Consider the following 18,303-nt stretch of genomic DNA (forward strand, 5'->3'; position numbering starts at 1 on the left):
TGAAGCCATTAGAGGAATTGCTAGCTGACACGGTGGTTCCCCTGTGAGGATGAGAGGGCACAAGAAGGGCTGTGGTTAGGTCCCTTGTGGTAGCAGGTTGTATGGATGGGTCCTTCGTGGTGGCTGGATCTGTGGACATGGCCTCTGTGGCAGTGGGCTCTGTGGTAGGGTCTGCTGTGGCAGCCGGCTCTGTGGACAGGGTCCCTATGACTGCAGGTCCCATGGACGGAGCCTCCATAACAGTGGATTTCATAGTCAGTGCCTCCGTGACTGCGGGTTGCGTGGTCAGTGCCTCCGTGGCTGCAGGTTGCGTGGTCAGTGCCTCCGTGGCTGCGGGTTGCGTGGTCAGTGCCTCCGTGGCTGCGGGTTGCGTGGTCAGTGCCTCCGTGGCTGCGGGTTGCGTGGTCGGTGCCTCCGTGGCTGCTGGTTGTGTGGTCAGTGCCTCCGTGGCGGCTGGTTGTGTGGTCAGTGCCTCCATGGCTGGTGGCCCCGTGGACAGGTCCTTGATGGTAGCCAGCTCCGTGGATGGAGCTTCTGTGGATGGAGCCCCCATGATGGGAGGGATTGTAGTGACCAGTTCTTTGGTCAGAGGACCCAGTGTGACAGGAATCCCCTGTGTGGCCGATTCTGTGCTCAGATTCCCAATATCTGCCCCTTCTGTATCCAGGCGAGCAGAATGCCCTGTGGTTCCCTCCAGAGTGGCTGGCTCAGGAGTACTAGTCCCTGAAGAATCCCTCTGCTTGAGGCTCAGGAACACAGTCCATGTGCTATGTTCAAGCATTTCTGGGGGGTCCGTGCCTCCGTAATCATAGTTCGGGTCTAAGTCTTCTGTGGCCACCTGTCTCCGGCCCCGGGCAAGCAGGGGGCCTGGGGCCTCCTTGGCTCCACCCTTCCAGGTCTCCCATGGCTGGAGGCTGCTGCCAGGGCCCAGCAGGGTCAGCAGCAGGAGGAGTTGCAGAGGCATGGCACCTGGAGGAAGACACGGACAGAGGGACATCAGGACCGCTTCACCCCTGGGCCTGCCAAGCACTCTCCACTGTGATCCTAGATGGCCACAGTTGGCTGTATGTTTGGTCTGGGGCAGACACTTGGCTTTAGGCATTCTCATTACCCAGCACATGGCCGGAGCACAGTAGGTCCTAAGCAAAGAGCAGCTATTACTATTTATCACCATGAATAAATCCATCCAGTAGGGCCTTCTCTATATGGTGCACAGAAATTATTTGACTCCCTCTATATGGTGCACAGAAATTATTTGCCTCCCTATCCTTTTTGATTAAAACTTTTTATTTGTGAGCAAGAAGATCCATTGGGGTGTAGATAGAACACAGTAGAGCTTCTAGTTATATTAACTTTTAGGTCACCCTTTGTTAATTTCTATTTTTGTATACATTTATAATATATATCATGATTATAGTAGTACCTGTACACAATTCATAAAAAATCCATATGCACATATTTTCCGCTGATGGAGTCCATGAGCAAAAGAATTTCGAGATCACAGATCTACAGGATAAAGCTGCTCGTTTGGACCCTTGAGGCCGCTTGGAGTTTGATCCTGACCACACCACGTCCCTCTGTTCTGCTTGCCCCAGTCTTGGCTCCCGCCCCACAGAGCCCTGGCCTATCTCATAAATTCTCAGTTTTTCTCATCCTTTCTTAATGTCTCAGCTTGGTCTGGCTCCCTTTGGCTATGTCCTCACTTCCATGATAGGGGTGACAGCACCTGCCTCATAGGTTATTGTGGAGATGAAATGAGGTGATGCTTGCAAAGCACTTTGTTCCCATGGCGAGCTCCAGCAAAGGGCTGCTACTCTGGTTCTTTCAGTAAACCTACCCTGTAAGTCCTCCAGGGCCCAGGGCCATCAACTGCACTATCTGGGTCCAGGAGAAAACTGAAATCTTTTCAGAACAGCCCTGTCCTCAGCTGACAGTCATCTCATTTGCCTGTGGGTAAGGTCACCATCCATTCTGGCATCACCTTTGGCCTCCAGACCAGGTAACTAGAAAAGGCAATGCCTCTCCTTTCAGCTATCCCACTGGTCTTTCTTCTTGTTATTGTGAACACTCATGCTTTCTTATTTGTCTTTCTCTCTCCCCTTATGCTCCCCCTGGCACGGACTGGTGTTTGTGGAATTCAAACTCTTACTCTGGAGAATCCTGTAATGAGTGACGACTGTGTTCTGGGGCAGGATTCAGGTATTCTTGGGTCCTGGACGTGATACCCTCCGGCAACCCCTGCCTTACCGCCTGGGGCAGAGTGAGCCTGAATAATTTTCAGTACCTTCCCCTGCACTTCATGTGATTTGGAGCAGAGGGCAGTTGCTCATCACTCCTTGAGTGACTACAACTTACTCATAGACCCCTCAGCTTCCAGCCTCAATCCAACCTCCTTCGCGTGTTGTGAGAATTATGTTGGTTTCTAAAATGACAATATGATGATATCTTAAAATAATTTCTTAAACCAAACTTTATAATATTTGCAACAGAAACACTTGTCCCTCGCAATTATCTTCATTTTACTGAGGAGGAATGAGGCTCAGAGAGGTGAAGCAATCTGCTCAAAGACATAGCTGATGAGTGGCAGAGATCAGATCTGAACTCAGTGAAGATTCAGGAAGGTTTGGAGAGAGATCCGATGTAGCTGTGGGGGCAGAAGGAGCAAAGGCTTGGCAGAGAGCTTAGCTTGCTGTGATTATGGCTGGGTTTGGGGACCTAGTCGGGAGAGAGAGGGCAGGGTAAAAGTAAGGAGGACCTTGAAGGCCACATAATCTAGAAAGTTCAGCCCCATATATACCAAGTGCCATGCAGGACTGAGAGCACACACTATGAGGTCAGACAAAAGAATGATTGAGTCCCAGCTATGTCCCTTACAAGTTGCATGACCTTGACACATATATTTGTCTTTCTGAGTCTCAGTTTTCTCACCTGTAAAATGGGGATAACAAACTCTACCTATCTCGTAGGGCTATTGAGAGAATGCAATAAGATGATGAATTCAAAAGTTCCAGGATCACAGTAGGTGCTTAATAAATGTGTCTCCCACACACATATGCATGCGCATACACACACACATGCACATTCTTTGCCTCCTAACCTACCTTCAAGGGAGAGGTTTTTTTGCACATGCAGTGGCATTCCCCATGAGGCAGTGTACATGGCCTAATCTCGGCCCGCTTTCCTGGGGGCAGAGGAATTTAGTAAAGGGCAAAAGATTTATATAACCTGAAGGGAAACCAGAGTACAGCAGAGGAATTTAGGAAGAAGCCACCAGCTCAGAGAAATATTTCATAATTATGAAAAGATGTGCACCCCACCCCAACCCCAACCCCAACCCCACACACACACAGACACATTTGGGCAGTTCTCGGTTCTTAGAAGGCCAAGCCTTTAGCCACTTCCTAGAAGCAGAAAGGTGGTGGGGTGAGGGTGGGGTGCAAGGCCCAACCCACAAGTTTCTGAGTCCGGGAGGCATCTTGGCAAATCAGGGCCCAACTTTCTGCAGCCTGGAGGCTGAGGAGATACCGTAGAGGAGGCCAGGGTCTCGTTCTCCAGGTGGGCTCTCGCGCTGGGCTGCCCTCACCCTTGCACCCAGCCCCACAGTCCCCTGCATGCAGAGGCAGCCTGGGGTAGAGGAGAGACCACTTAGCTGTGTCTGACCTTGAGCAGGTCACTTCGACCTCTCTGAACCTATTTCTTTACCTGAAAAGGGGTGGTATTTTATTTGAGGGGGGTGCTGACTAAGGAGGAGAATAAAGGGAGACCTCAGACTCAGGGAGGATACAGAGGTGGTGACCTCCCTATCTTCCCTGTGGGCAGTTAGGGAAGCTGGGGGGGGGGGGTCCTGCGAGAAAGCAGAGACCTCCCCACCTGTTGAGATAAAACGCAAGCCACCTGGGAAAGCCCGTACCTCCCAGCCTGTACCTATCTAGGGCCATCAGCTTGTCTCAGACATCTCCAGGGTTAGCACTAGAAATCCCTCATCTCCATACCCCTCAATCCCAGGCAAACCAGATGGGCAGTCACTCCAGCCTGGTGCCTCCCATCCCATGGGCTTTGAGGGGAAGGAGCCACAACACAGCAGCCTCTCACCAGGCCATGGCTGACTATCTATCAGACCATTTGACGGGAAGAAACCAGGCTCCCAGAGGTTCTGTGGCTCCGAGGGGCCACTCAGGTAGTGAGGAGAGGAATGGAGGACGAGCGGTGTGTGTGGCAGGGAGGACAATGACTCTAATAAAATAAATGTATTGTAATGTAACGGAATGTGTTAAAGCTCTCACAGCAGATAGATTCTCTTATTATCTCATCATATGGGGGACCTCATTCATCTTCACGCCACACTGGCTTTTACAATTCCCATTATACTGATTAGGAAAGCAAGGCTCAGAGCGGTAACATCACATCTTCCAGGCCCCACCTTTTACCTCAGATGGCGAAAACAGCCACTTACCACAGGAGTGGGGCTGTGCAGGGCTCTGAGAGAGAGACAAAGAGCTGTCACGTCCTATCTATCTTCTACTTGTCTGATGGAGTGGGTCAGATAGTGCCCATTTCCTGTCTTTCCCCCAAAACCAAGTTGCTTCTTCCCCTAACTCCACCTGGCTTGGGGTGGGGAGGGGGGCTGGGCTGCAGGAGGGCTCACATCCCAGCACTAGCGTGGTCACCCCGAGCTGCTCAGAAAAGACGCCCAAGGGATTCCAAGAAATCGAAAGATCTCCAAATCTACTGTAGGTCGGACAGAGGCCCAGGCGTCCCCGGCTCCCAGATCCCAGTGCAGATCTAAGTACTGGCGGGTAGGACAGGCCCCTGCCCAACTCGGGATCGAATCCAGTATCAAACCAGATCCAGTCCCAGACTGCGGCTTACAAGCTGTGCGACCTTGGGCAACTGAACTCACCACTCTGAGCCACAGGTTCCTGGCTGAAACACAAGGAAAACAGTAGCATCTACAGCTCATAGGGCTGCCTTGGGTGCCAGTGAGCTGGCTCAGGTTTTGTGTTTAGTATACAGTAAGTGCTCAATAAAGGCCAGCTGTTGTCATTATTATTCTACATTTAAGGCCATGTCTCTGAAAAAGCCCCGACCCCAGGACAGCTTTGACACACCCGTGACATTGTCAGTCACAGAGGGCTGGGGCAGGAAGCCCTAGAAACCTGTCTCCACAGCAAGCCCTGGGTGCCGTGCACAGCCTCAGTCTCTTCTGGCTAGTAAATTGCATTATCGAATGTAGACAATGTGCCCAGTCCTGGTCTAAGAGCTATAAATGAATTATTAGCTCATTTGGGCCCCACAACCCGAAGTAGCTGCTTCTCCCATCTGAGCCTTGGTTTTCTCATATGTAAAAAAGGGGCGCAGGGTTCTCAGATGATTCCCACCCCCCTGAAGGCTCTGCTCCACCTGGCCAAGGACTCAAGCCCGGCAGCCCAGCCCCTTCCCCTATTTGGGTTTCACTATCCCCTGGCTGCTAGCCAAGCCTGCTGAGGGAAGCATCTGCCATTTAGGGTGTGGCCAGCCCAGCCAACGCCCTGAGAAAGCCACTCTGGGGCCTGGAGCCAGAGAGCCACCTCCAGAGCCCCCTGTCCTAGGGGCCTCAAGAGGCCTGACCCAGGGAACTCAAAGTCAAATGGGAGAAGGGAGAAAACGAGAGGGTCCAGGAGGGAGGAAAGGAGAATTTCAGGCAACCAGAGCCCTGGGTGTGTGTGTGTGTGTGTGTGTGTGCGCGCGCGCATGTGTCAGTGTCACAGATTTAGCTACCAGCCCCCCATTCTCCTTTTTGCCTCTAAAGCACCCCAAATATAAATTAATAAAAGTTTTCTAATTATTATTTTCTCTTTTGCTAGCTATAGTATTTTAATTCTAATATTTTAATAATTTGGACAAATATCATTTCCTCAATCTTATAAAAAAAAAAAGTGTGAAGAACACAGCTTTGGAAACAACATTTTTATGGACCCATAACCTACACGGCTTTAAGACAAATCCTGCACCGGCTCCTAAGGAATCTCCCAGATCATACCCCAGCTCTGCTCCAAGCAAATCCTTCCACCTCTTTGAGCCTCGGTGTCCCACACATAAAAGGAGGAGTAGGATGATTTCTAAGGAAATGCTCCTGATTTCTCCAATTTTTTGAATTCAGATTGCTCCTAAGGCAGCAGCTGCTGGCCAACCTGCTGGGGAGGCCAGGATGAAAGTGAAGGGGGAGCAGGATCCGGAAGAGACAGCAGCATAAGGCCGCAGACTCCAGGCAGACCTTGATCCTGAGCCCCGGAGCTTCGGTTTGCCCTCCCCAGGGGCTGCAGCTCCGGTCATGCCTGCAGCCTGCCCCTCGGGCCTGTCCTTAGCTGTCAGGCAGGACTGCCGGTCCCTTGGGCTCCCCCAGCCACTCCCTGTGGTTTTGCAAACCAGCACTTACCGTGCTCAGCAGAGCATGGGACAGCTGCCTCGTGGGCCCAGGAGAAGTGGCTTCTCTGTTTTGGCGACAAAGACCCAGCCCACGCTACCAGGCACTGCTGTGGCACCCCTTGCTGCAGTGGTCCCAGACTCTGCCAACCCCCAACGGCTGTGTGTGAAAGAAGGAAGCGAGAATGTGGTTACTAAGACAGGGCCACGTGACAGCGCGTATCTCCTTGTTTGTGGCAGCTTTGGAGATACTGTTGATCAGAACTGGGTGGTAGTGGGAAACAGAGGCCTGCTGAGCCTGACGTCACCCTTGGATTCCGGTAACCATGAAAACACCAAGAACCATGTGGAAACTTTCTGGGGAGCGGTGGTTGAGGGGGCCCAGGGTGAGAAAGGCCACAGCATTACTCCCTGAATAATGGAGAGTGTAGGTGAGAGGGGACCCCACCCAGGCAGGCAGTAACCAGATGCAAAAAAGGATGATTCTCACTTCTTTCCCAGGAACAGAGTAGGGGGAGAAAACACAAAACACAGACCTTCCTGAGCTTTGCAGATATGATGTAGTCATTCTTTTGAGATCCAAACGCTCTGTCTGGGTGCATTGGTGGTCCTTTTGGCTGCAACCATGAACCTCTCTGAGAAGCTTGGTTGCCAGTTCCACAAGAGCAAGACCTGCTTATTTTCTTACTCAATCCTGATTTGTTCATTTAGCCAAATCGGGCACCCAAGGCTGATGTGCCAGGATCCAATGGCAAGCAATTTCAGACTCCAGCCCTCCAGTAGCTCTTCATCTGGTGGGGAAGCTGGCAAGTAAACAGACCATGACGATGAGGTAATTTCACCCTGTGGTGAGCCAAGGAGGAGCACCTAACCCATGCTGGGTGGAGGAGGGGGCATCAGGAGACTCTTCCTAGGAGAAGCGGCACTTGAGATGACAAGTAGGTTGGGCTGGGTGGGCAGCCCAGGCAGAGAGCAGAGCATGGGCAAAGGCTGGGAGGCCTAGGAACGCACAGAGCTCGCAAGAAAGTAGAGGAAGGGGCGTGTCCCAGGGTCTGGCCTGTGCTTTGACAGGTGGGGCTCAGAACATGTACGAAAAGAGACTCACATCCTGCCTTGCATACCGGTTGTTTCAAAATGAAAACTGGAGACACAGTGGGTGGTATCTTTATATAGACATAGTCTGCTTTATTACGTTTTGCTTTATTGTGCTTCACAGATACTGCGGTGGTTTTTTTTTTTAAAAAAAACAAATTGAAGGTTTGTGGCAACCTTTTGTAGAGGAAGTCCATTATTTCAATAGCCGTTGGCTCAGTTCGTGTCTCTGTCACATTTTAGTCACTCTGGCAATATTTCAAAGTTTTTCATTATTCTTATATTTGTTATGGCGATCTGTGGCCAGTGATCTTTGAGAACCCTCTCGTGAAAGGAATTGATATGACAAACTTCATTGATTTCTTATTTTGAGAACTCGCCACAGCCACTCCAACCTTCAGCAACCACCTCCCTGGTCAGTCAGCAGCCACTGACCTTGAGGCAAGACCCTCAACCAGTGAAAAGATTACAACTTGCTGAAGCCTCAGATTGATGGTTAGCATTTTTTAGTAGTATTTTTAATGTACATTGTTTTTTAGACATAAGGCTATTGTACACTTACTAGACTACAGGATAGTAGAAACAAAGCTATTATACGCACTGGGAAACCCAAACATTCGTGTGACTTGCTTTATCGCGGTGGTCTGGAATGGAACCTGTAGTATCTCCAAGGTGTGCCTGTTCTTGGACAGTCCTAAATGACTCTCCGAGCACTAACTGCAGTCTTACTTACATCAGCTGATGGATGACAGTTCTTGTAGCTGCCAAGTGGTGTTCACACCAGCATCACAGTGCACACTGAGTCCAGCGGTATCACCACTGCCTATCCAGCTGTCTTTGCTTTTTTTTTTTTGCATTTTTTGCTCCATTGTTTTATGTGGATGGGGGTAGAGTGAGGAATTATTCACACCAGTGACAAGAATAGCTCTAAAGAAACCTTAATACCATAGAGACAAAGAAAGGAAGCATTAGGTGGCCAAAGCCAGCAAAGTTTAGCTTCCAGCTGATATTTAGCAGGCCTATGCTGGTCAACTATGTCCTCAGTCAAGGAAAATGAGGAAAAATTTAAACACTCGTGAAATCCTAGAAATAAGTGGTTGGGCAAGAACTGTATCTGACAGACTGGGTATGGTTGAGATCTGATCCTCTATTTGTAATTGGCTAGGAACTCACTGTGGCCCCTCCCAAACGCGATGTCCACTTCCTATAGGACCCTATGTCCATTTCCCTGAAAATGGAGAAAATTGCAGGACAATGGGGGTGATGTCTGTCACAGAATCACACTTGCCTTCCCAAGTGGCCATTATCCTAGGAAGCTGAGGCTCAAGAAAGGGCCCACAGCCGCCAGACCAGAAAGCCCAGGTTTCCTCCCAAACTAGTTGTGCAGTTCATCTCTCCAGGGCAGTGATTTTTTAATTTGCCCACTAGCCATAGGATCTTTTGTTCAAATGAAAGCAAAAGTCTCGTAAAATAGAGAACAGAGCTGGGGGACAATGGGGTCACACTTGCCTCCTCGCCCCCCAAACATCCTCTTTGATTCAAGGGACAGCTCGCAGGCTGAGATTTTGCCTATCTGAATCATTTAAAGGGGAAATGATTACTCTGGGGCCACCTCAGCTGGGAGGCAATTCCCCTTCTCGAATGAGAACAGAAATTCAGGGAGTTCCTCTTCAGCTGCCATTTCTGGCTGCCGATCTGGGCAGCCCCAGGAGCAGGCTTCAGGGATGGGAGCCTGCAGAGTGGAGCCATATCTCCAGAGGAGAAGAGGACAGGGGCTCCCAGGACTGGGGTCAGCTTGGGCACTGGAGGTGGCCAGCGCAGGGGCTGGTCTCAAACCTGCAAGGCCAGAAGGCAATCAAATCTAGTAACAAGCTCCAGACTCAGTGCTCTTCCAAGAATGATAGCAGCTGGAGGAATCTGTGCCTCCGACAGCCACTCTGAGCACAGGGCCTGGGCGTGGCCCTGGCAGTACAGGGAAGAGCCCTAGATTTTAGGGCTCAAGGGGCTCTGATGAAGGAGACAAACCTGAATGAGAAAGGAGTCAACTCAACTCAAATCGGCATAAGGGGCATTGGGATCCCTGGGATATCTCATGGAATTTAAAGTCAGAAATGCAGCTGGACCGTAGGCATGGACTTAGGGAGTGAAAGAGACCCCAAAGCCCTTTCTCTATCACTACACACCTGCTCTGGACTGCTAGCTCCCTGGCTTCCTCAACTCAGATTCAGATTTGACACATGGGAGGTGACTCCAAGGGGCTCAATGGGCCAGTCTGGGGTCAACTGTAGTTAGGGGAGAACTGTATTCTGGAAGCAAAGTAGTGTCATACAGACAACCCAATAGGTACCCCACCCCAGATGTCTATTTTTAATTATTTCATTCAACAAAACACTTATTGACACAATGTGCCAGATCCTGGGGTACTGCTGTGATGTTCTTGTGAACTTTACATTCGATTTGGGGGAGACAGTCAAAAACTCCAGTCAATAGATCTGGTGATAATAAGGTATACGGGGAAGATGGCAGAGGAGGGAGGGTAAAGTGTTGAGCTGTGCCAATTCGGAAAGCGGAGAAAGGATGGGTGGCCCAGAGAACAGCACATACGAAGGCTCAGAGACAGGAGGATTCATGAACACAGTGGGGAATCAGAGGAGGAGGCTGAGGAGGCTGCAGGGACATATCGCCTCTGCCAATCATGAGAATTTTGCTCTTATTGTGAGTGGGATAAGAAGCTATGGAAGGTTTTTAGCCTAAATATAAGGGTCAGCAAATTTTTTCTTAAAGGGCCAGACAGTAAACATTTTACTTTGTGGCCACAGGGTCTCTGCTGCGACTACTCAACTCTGCTAAAGTAGAAAGGCAGCCATAGATGATGCTTAAACAAATGGGTGTGGCTGTATTCCAATTAATTTATGGACACTAAAATTTGAATTTCATGTAAATTTTTCTTGTCATTCTCTTTCTTCCCCCCAACCATTTAAAAATCTAAAAAACTACACTTAGCTTGTGGACTACACAGAAACTTCCAGTGGGCTGGTTTTGGCCTATGGGCCTTAGTTTGCCTACTCCTGTGCCTCAATATCTTAAAAGGTTACTTTGGCTGCTGTATTCAGAAGACTAAAGCAAGGGATAACAGGAAACTTGGTTTGGAAGCTGCGGTTAATTTTGTGTCACTTCGACTGGGCTCCAAGTGCCCAGATATTTGGTCAGATGTTACTCTGGGTGTGTCTGTGAAGGTGATTCTGGAAAAGATTAACATTTGAATCAGTAGACTGAAGAAAGCAGATTGCCCTCCAGTGTGGGTGGGCCTCATCCAATCAGTTGAAGGCCAGACTAGAACAGGAAGGCTGAGAGGGGACTCCTTGCCTGACTACCTTCGAGCACTGCTTCTCTGCCTTCAGACTTGAACTGAAACATCGGCTCTCCTGAGTCTCCAGTTTGATGACTGGAGATCATTGGACTTATTGGCCTCCATAATAGCGTGAGCCAATTCCTTACAATGAATCTCTTTCTCTCTATATATTTCTGCCCATCCTATTGGTTGTCTCTCTGGAAAACCCTGATGTAGGGGCTCAGTCCACATCGGAGATGAGGAGGACACAAACAAGTGGGGTAACAGTGGGGGGGATGAGAAGTTGCTAGAATGTGGACGTATTTTGAAGTTGGAGCCAACATGAGTAGTTAATAAGCTGACGGCCTGTGTGTGAGATACGAAGAGACAGGAATCAGGTAGCGGGGAGGCAAGGACCAAGGGGACTCTCATAGAGGTGGCTGAAGAGTGTGGACTGTATCTCTGAGATCTTGACAGATTGTTCCAGAAAATATCACTCTGGAAGCAAAAAAGAGAACAGGTGGGTAAAAGAAGAAACAGTTTAAGCAATGGTTTGGTCTCTAAGGAAAGATCCCCTATAGGAATCTGCCATCTTTTGTGACTTTTTGCCCCACTGCCTCTGGTAGAAACTGGCCAGAGTGAGAACTCATTTGTCATTTTAGAACTGCAGCTGAGGGTAGCAGTAAGCAGCCTAGGCATTTGTTAACCATGAAGAACTGTCTACCTTTTACAACCCAAAGAGCATCTTAGCAGGAAATGAACCTGCAACAGCTTCCTGTTATTTATGGGGCAACTTCTCAGTTCTCAGGCTTGTCACTATAGCCCCAAAGCTTGGATTTTGTTGCTGAAATCCTGATGGTTGACTTCTCGACCCTCAGGGCACTGAGCGCAAACACCTTTCTTTGCTGGACCACTTGGCCATCCACCCCACTACAATTTTCTCCAGGACCTTCACATTCTCACTGTAAAAATATTTACCCAGTGAATGCCAAGATAAATAAAACCGTGTCCAGTGGGGAGATATTAGAAATGAATGGTGAGACAGCAGGGCTATAATGAAAGCGAGCCCTGCTGCTGGGACCTGGTGGCACCTGGTGGAGGTGAGGCTCAACGAACCTAGCAACCTGCCCTCACAGCTTCTGCAGCACCTCAGGGCCCTTGGGCAGCGTGTGTGTGATCCCTTTACACTGTAATCTATAGGTTGGCGGTGAAGGTGCCTTATTTTTATATGAAGCCCTAGCACGCACACATACAGCACCTGGTACCAGGTGAGCCCCTTTCTCTTCCCCTTTGAAACACTAACGATGATCGTCTCTTTCAACTCAAAGCTTTCCTTATGCCCATAACTGCCTGCTGGGATCTTATCTGAATCATTTCTTCCCTGTGCTGCTCCAAACCTGCCATATCCTTTCCCAAAAATATCACTTAGTCTTTGAAATGTAACTAAACCTCCACTACAAAACAAAAACCCCCTCCCCCCCGCCACGCACACACAAAAACCTAAGCACTTAGTGATCAGTCCCCAAACTCAAGAGTGCATGGATTCCTTCTGGTAATGGAAGAGGCTCATCTACTGCTTTTCAACTGCCTTCTGGCCTCTGAGTTGAACACTAAAGTGGAGTTAAATTCTTTTTCTCTGACCCCAGGCTCCTCGAGCAATGGATTGGCATTGCTTTCCAAGGTCCCTTACCATGAAGTCTGTCACATGAGCTGTGTTCTTCACCCAATCACTCCCTCCACCCCCACCCCAACCCAACCCTTTACTAACTCGGACTCTTAAAATCGGTTTTCTTTCCCAGTTTCATTTCTATGGCATAAAGTAAAATGACATTTAATTTCAAAGATCCCACCAGCCTCTCTAAAATCACCTTCCTCCACACGTCAAACAATCTAACAAACTTATCAGCTACCTTGAGTACCTTTGGGTCTGAAGCAATTTCTTACTCCCCACTTCTCCATTCCACCTTTTCAAAAACCTTGCAATTGGGGAACGCTCACAAAGCACACTATGACTAGTATCTCCTAGAGAAGTCCTTCCACCTCTAAGTTTGTGATAAACCCTTTGCTGGTGTACTAAATTCCGGGGAGCAGGAACGAAGAATGCTATCTGCATCAGCTCTTTCAGACTTAAAATATGACACACCTGGCCAGGAAGGCGATGTCTTCTATTTCAGTTAGAGGTGGCAGCTGGGACTAATGTATTGTCCCATATCATATTGGTTGAAAGCATATTTCTAAGTTTGTATGGCCTTCATTTTTTGACACATTAAAGTCTTATGTAACTTGTTTTGACATACTCAAGTCTTATGTAATTTGATTTCTATGTAGCCAATCTATCTTTTCCTTTGTGATTTATTCCATTGCTTTGAGATTTAAAAGGTTTTCCCCAGTCTGAGGTCTAGATAAAAAGGAATTTTTCTTCTTCCAAATTTGAAAATAAAAGTTTCCTATCACTCTTGACTTAAGGATGCACACTGGTGTCTCTGGGAGGCTTTGAGTCCCTGCCTCACCAGAGCTACTTACTGTCGCTATACCATTTCCTTCCCATCACCGATTTATGATGCCTGTTTAATGTGTTGCTAATTTATCATTCATACATTAGTTTTAATAATTGCTTTCTGGGAATAATGACATTTATAGGAAATTCAGAAAAATCCAAATAAAGACTACCCACAACTGCTAACATTTATGATATTTATTCTACACATACACATTGTATATGCATATACTCTTAAAAGGGTATGCCGAAAATAATCTGTTCTGGTTATTCCATTATATCTATCTTTATTCAAAGGTCATGGAGCTGAGCCTAGCCTTCTGACTAGAAATTCTGGTCTTCTATGTTGGTATGAGGTCTAATGGACGTCAAACCCCTCCCCACTCTTACTTTTGAAAAAGGACTTTTATAAGCCAACTAATGTCATTTACCACAAAGTGAATTCAGGGCAGTGAGAGCAGGTGAGAATTCTTTTTTAAACGCAAATTTTACTTTCTGATATTAGTTACATGGTTCACTGTGGGACACTTGGAATATACTTGGTGGCAGAAATCTAACAATATTAAATGATTTTAAATAACTACACATTGTTATAACATATGGATGTGACAAGTAAACTAACTCTGAATATATCTCCCACTAGTTTCCTTAGGACAAAATTCCCAGAGGTGAAAAGTCTGAGTGACAAGGTAAAAAACACTTAAGACTTCTGATATACCCTGTCACACTGCCCTTGAAAAAGGTTGTACCAATTTGCATTCACTCCTTCTAGCAGTGGAGGAAAGGACATTTTTTTTAATTAAAAAAAAAAAAAAAAAGTAACAGGGGCACCGTCCAGCCTGGGCAACAAGTACAGCCTGTCTGAATGAGGAAAGGGGTGTCCGTGACGGTAACTCACATAGTGACCCAATCATGGCTTTACGACATTCTATGTGCTAGCAGGAAGAGAAAGGGCCATTTAGAGTCAACAGATTCTTAAGAGCAACGAAGTTTTTCTGGACACAACACCAAGTATAGCAAGGGAAGTCACCTTTAAAAAAAAAACGGAAGTTCTTCCTTGATGGGGCTTGAATGGCCGTCTGGGGCCAGCATGGTGATTTTTAGGTCTCTGGCAAAGAAGCAAGGCGCCAAGTGAGCAGACCAGTCAGCTGTAAACATTCCACACCACGCATCTTCCCCCTGACCCTGGGCACCAAGGGGCTGCAGACAGCATCTGCCAACTTCTACTTCCTGCAGCCACGAGCTGACGACGGATCTTGGCCACCGTTCTTTAGGAGAAGGTATTTGAGGAAGGGTAGCTTTGTGCCAAGTATTTATCATATTCACAAACAATTAGAAAAACCAAACAGTGGGAAATTCTTTGCTACAATCTCTGAAATATCACAAGACAATGTTTTAGTGCAAAAAGGGAAGCTGAAAAAGGGCCATGAAATTCAAATGACCCTGACAACCTTCTGCTGGAATAAAAATCACAGCCAAGACAATTTTACTTCTACAGAAGAAAAAAATGCTTTCAAAGGCCCTCTCAGGGAATCTGCTCACTGCAGTAACAATGGCGACAATATAGCGAGGCTCCTTGAGTAGCCAGACGCAGGTATTTCTCTCATCTGCACTATCATGGAATTCTCATCCCTCTTTCATGATAAGAAACAAGATTCACTGAGATTAGGAAATCTACCCAGGTCACAGCCTCAGTGAAGGCTGCTGGCAGGATTCAAACATCCAGGCCTGCTGGAACCTGGCCTGTCTGTGCTCTACTAGACCTCACTGTATCTCCCCCACTCCCGCCCCCAGCCTTTGCCGGAGCTGACGGACCCACCCACACTTCCTCAGTACTTACCTTCAGAGAGGAAAAAGTCACCTGGCTGCTTCCACTGAGTCAGAGAAGCTGTGGCAGGCAGAGATGTGGGCTGCCTCAAAGACCACTGAGGTGTGAAATAAACACGGACACCATTTTGTAATCAATGAATTTTTTTATCTTTGAAAATGGAAGCAAGTGTTTTGACAGAATACTATGGCCGCTCTATAAGAGCCGATCTAGGAGTAATTCACTGGTTCTCCTCTGGGATAGCACGGCTTAAAAAAAAAAAAAAAATGACAAAACAGGGAAAATAATCCACAATGCTTCAGGTGCCGACTCTGAGCCTGGCTGGGCATCCGTTCATTAAATAAGTCCTAAGCTACACACTAAGAACAGGATAACTTTTCCTTGCCCTCTTCTCTTTGATCCACATTCCCTATGGTGTTTCACCACCATCGACAATTTCGTTTACTTAATTAGACATCAGAACCTTAAAACATTTCCGAATCTTAAAAATGAAGGTCCTCAGCAGATTACGTTGATAAAGAAACATGTACAGGTTTGAATATAAGTCACTGTAATTACTGTTTTCTTTACATCTCATTATCCACTCAATATTTAAAATACACACATATACACACACAAAAAACCACACCGAACATTCAGATGCCCTTAAATTATGGAGAGAGCGACCCTAATATCAGTGAAGAATAGGTACCTTTTCACATGGACATCACCCCTAGCTCGGCTGTGCATTCCAACCCACTGTCCACACTCTGCCCCCATTCTGGTTCCCTGTATTCAGATGCTTCCAGCCAGTCCTGCCCCCACACCCGCACAAGCATATGCAAACGAGTTCCTGTCGTGGTCCCACTGGCACTATACGTTTCACATTCAATCACACACTCAGCCCTTCCAAAATAGAGGCTCCTTAAATCTTGTTTCTCAAACATGCAATATGAGAAAATGCAAATGGAAAGAAGTTCTAGCTAACCTCGGAACAGAACAGGTGAGCAGAGCTCAGTCTCTGGCCCCCCTGAGTCTGGGGAGCTTCTGTGCTTTGACAGAGCCTTAGTGTGAGCTAGAGGGGCGGAGCAGGTTAGTTTGTATGCAGGGTGCAAAGGGACATGTTTGTACACATTAAAGCTACAGCAGAGGTCTGTGCTCCTGGTCTTGCTTCATTCTAGACCAGTCTCAGTCTCAGTATTCAACAGCACCCTCCATCCCCATCATAGCTGAATGCAGTTAGGGCTGAAAGGCAGAGAGGAATGGCTGCGGGAGCCCTGAGAGAGGTGGCTGAGGAAAAGGGGAGGAGTTCTGGTGGTGCAGGGAGAAACTCTTCCTCCTCCAGCACAGCATGAGGACAGCATGGGACACAGAAAAGCAGAGGATCGTGCGGAGCCAACACTCCCCTCCAAGTTCCCTAGTTTTTAGTCTCCCACTATACTCGAGAGCTAGGCAAGCTGCTGAAATAGGCAAGAAGGAACACTCCATGGTATGTGTGTCTTCCTGTCCCACGCACCCTTGTCAAGTATTGACTGAAACCTGAAACATGATGTTTAAAGTGATGAATGCAACAGAGTCTACGTGTGTACGAAACTGCAGGAACACATGCTAGTTTAGGTTAGATTATAATCATCTGAAGCACAGGATAATCAAGAAGCAAAATTCCATTCTGGTACAACCACCCAATTTCTAGGAAAAAGAAAGGAAATAAAGGAAACAATATGATATGAGCTTTTTTGATCAGAAGACTCAATGAAATGAGAGGGGTGGTAATACGAATCCACGTGATTTTTCAAGTCTTCCTTGTGTACAGTCAATAAGATGACCAGGTTGTGCTGCAAAATGAGCCAACACAATGTGGCTACTGGTCTGATTGTTCAGATGAATGTTTATACAAAATAATATCTTATCTTCATTTAGTTTATAAACATACACAGTGCTGTCCCTTTCAAATTAAGGAAAAAACCACACACAAATACTGCAAAGTAGCAAAATACAAAGAAAAAAAGTTACTTTTGGTTTTGGCAATATTAAAAAAAGAAATATAAAAAGCAATGTGGCATTGGTCCCTATTTGTTAAAAAAAAAAAAAAAGGTACTTGGGCACGACACTGAATCAGAATTGGTTGGTTTTCTAAAATTCAGAATATCTCGGATTTTAAAAGTAGCACTTTTGTCTTTTAAAAGTTCAACAAGTCACATATAACACTTAAAACATCAAAAAAGCTTTCTGATAAAACGCTCAGCTTTTAAATCACATTTTGTTTCTGCAAATTTGGGAGACGAATTGAGTTCTTACTGGAATGTGGCCTATCGCTGGTTGACAAATCTGAAATGAATGTCTCCAAATGGCAGTGCCTCCCTCTCGCCCTCCCTGGGACCACACCAACAACCAGCTACTGAGCACAAGTTCTTGCTCCCATTTTGGGGGTGGGGGGTGGGCCTTCAGGCAGCTATCTTCGCCATCTGCTGTTCTAACTTGGAAATACGCTCATCTTGATTGCAGATTGTGTCTTTTATAGATTTGATCTCTTTTAAAATTTCATCCAACTTGGCTTCATTTTGCTAAAGAAACAAAAAAGGAGAGGAAGAGGGTGACTAAAGAGCAGTAAACAAACTTCAACGCAGAGAATTTATAAGGCATAAAATGAAATTTCCCATTTTGGAAGTGGCAAGCCATAGCTGCCAGGTTGGACCTTAAAGTAATTAAAGCTGGTTGGGCCGTCTGACACCCCCAGCAAAACAACAGTATCGCGGTGCTGCTTCTGGTGCACTGGCAGGGACAGGCTCTCAGGACACAATTAAAGTGTAGGACAAGACCCTCCAAGGCCACCCTATATCCCAACTACCCAATCACACAACTCTACCTGGAGCGTGCCTTCTGTGTGACCAGGGTGAGGGGTGACCCTCCTGGTGCCTTCGTGGGAGCTAAATCCCTTGCCCTGCCTGCTAACGCTTCTAAGGAGGCCTGAGCCTCTCCTACGTGGAGCTGATTCCTTTGGAAACCTTACAGTCACCGAAATCCACGGTGCAGCATTCAACAGGCTTTCTTGGTTGTGGCCAAAAGGCCAGTTCCTCCAGGCACTTTGCCTCTTTGTTCTGCTTACCTCCCACTGACAATTCACTGCCCTGTCCTCTAGCTCCTTGGAACATCCCACCAACATCCCAGCTGTCT

At 47.3% G+C, this 18,303-nt stretch overlaps 2 protein-coding genes across 5 annotated transcripts in view; both read right to left on the reverse strand.

Annotated features, from left to right (window-relative positions):
- SELPLG (selectin P ligand) overlaps positions 1-7,281 on the reverse strand; it is an 8,979-nt gene extending 1,698 nt beyond the window's left edge. Inside the window, exons 1-3 of the mRNA XM_011377800.2 lie at positions 6,939-7,281; positions 6,416-6,562; positions 15-969 (exon numbers count right to left, since the gene is read on the reverse strand). Of these exons, the coding sequence (XP_011376102.1) occupies positions 15-964 (950 nt within the window). The 5' untranslated portion in view covers positions 965-969; positions 6,416-6,562; positions 6,939-7,281. The remainder of the gene's footprint in view (positions 1-14; positions 970-6,415; positions 6,563-6,938) is intronic.
- A 7,994-nt stretch (positions 7,282-15,275) lies between these two features.
- The window catches only part of CORO1C (coronin 1C), a 70,540-nt gene continuing 67,512 nt past the window's right edge, over positions 15,276-18,303 (reverse strand). For all 4 annotated transcript variants that reach the window (XM_011377803.2, XM_023521908.1, XM_011377802.2 and 1 more), the window contains one exon: positions 15,276-17,693. In XM_011377803.2, the coding sequence (XP_011376105.1) occupies positions 17,574-17,693 (120 nt within the window). In that variant the 3' untranslated portion in view covers positions 15,276-17,573. The remainder of the gene's footprint in view (positions 17,694-18,303) is intronic.

The sequence above is a fragment of the Pteropus vampyrus genome, unplaced genomic scaffold (assembly GCF_000151845.1).
Source record: "Pteropus vampyrus isolate Shadow unplaced genomic scaffold, Pvam_2.0 Scaffold322, whole genome shotgun sequence".
Lineage (NCBI taxonomy): Eukaryota > Metazoa > Chordata > Mammalia > Chiroptera > Pteropodidae > Pteropus > Pteropus vampyrus.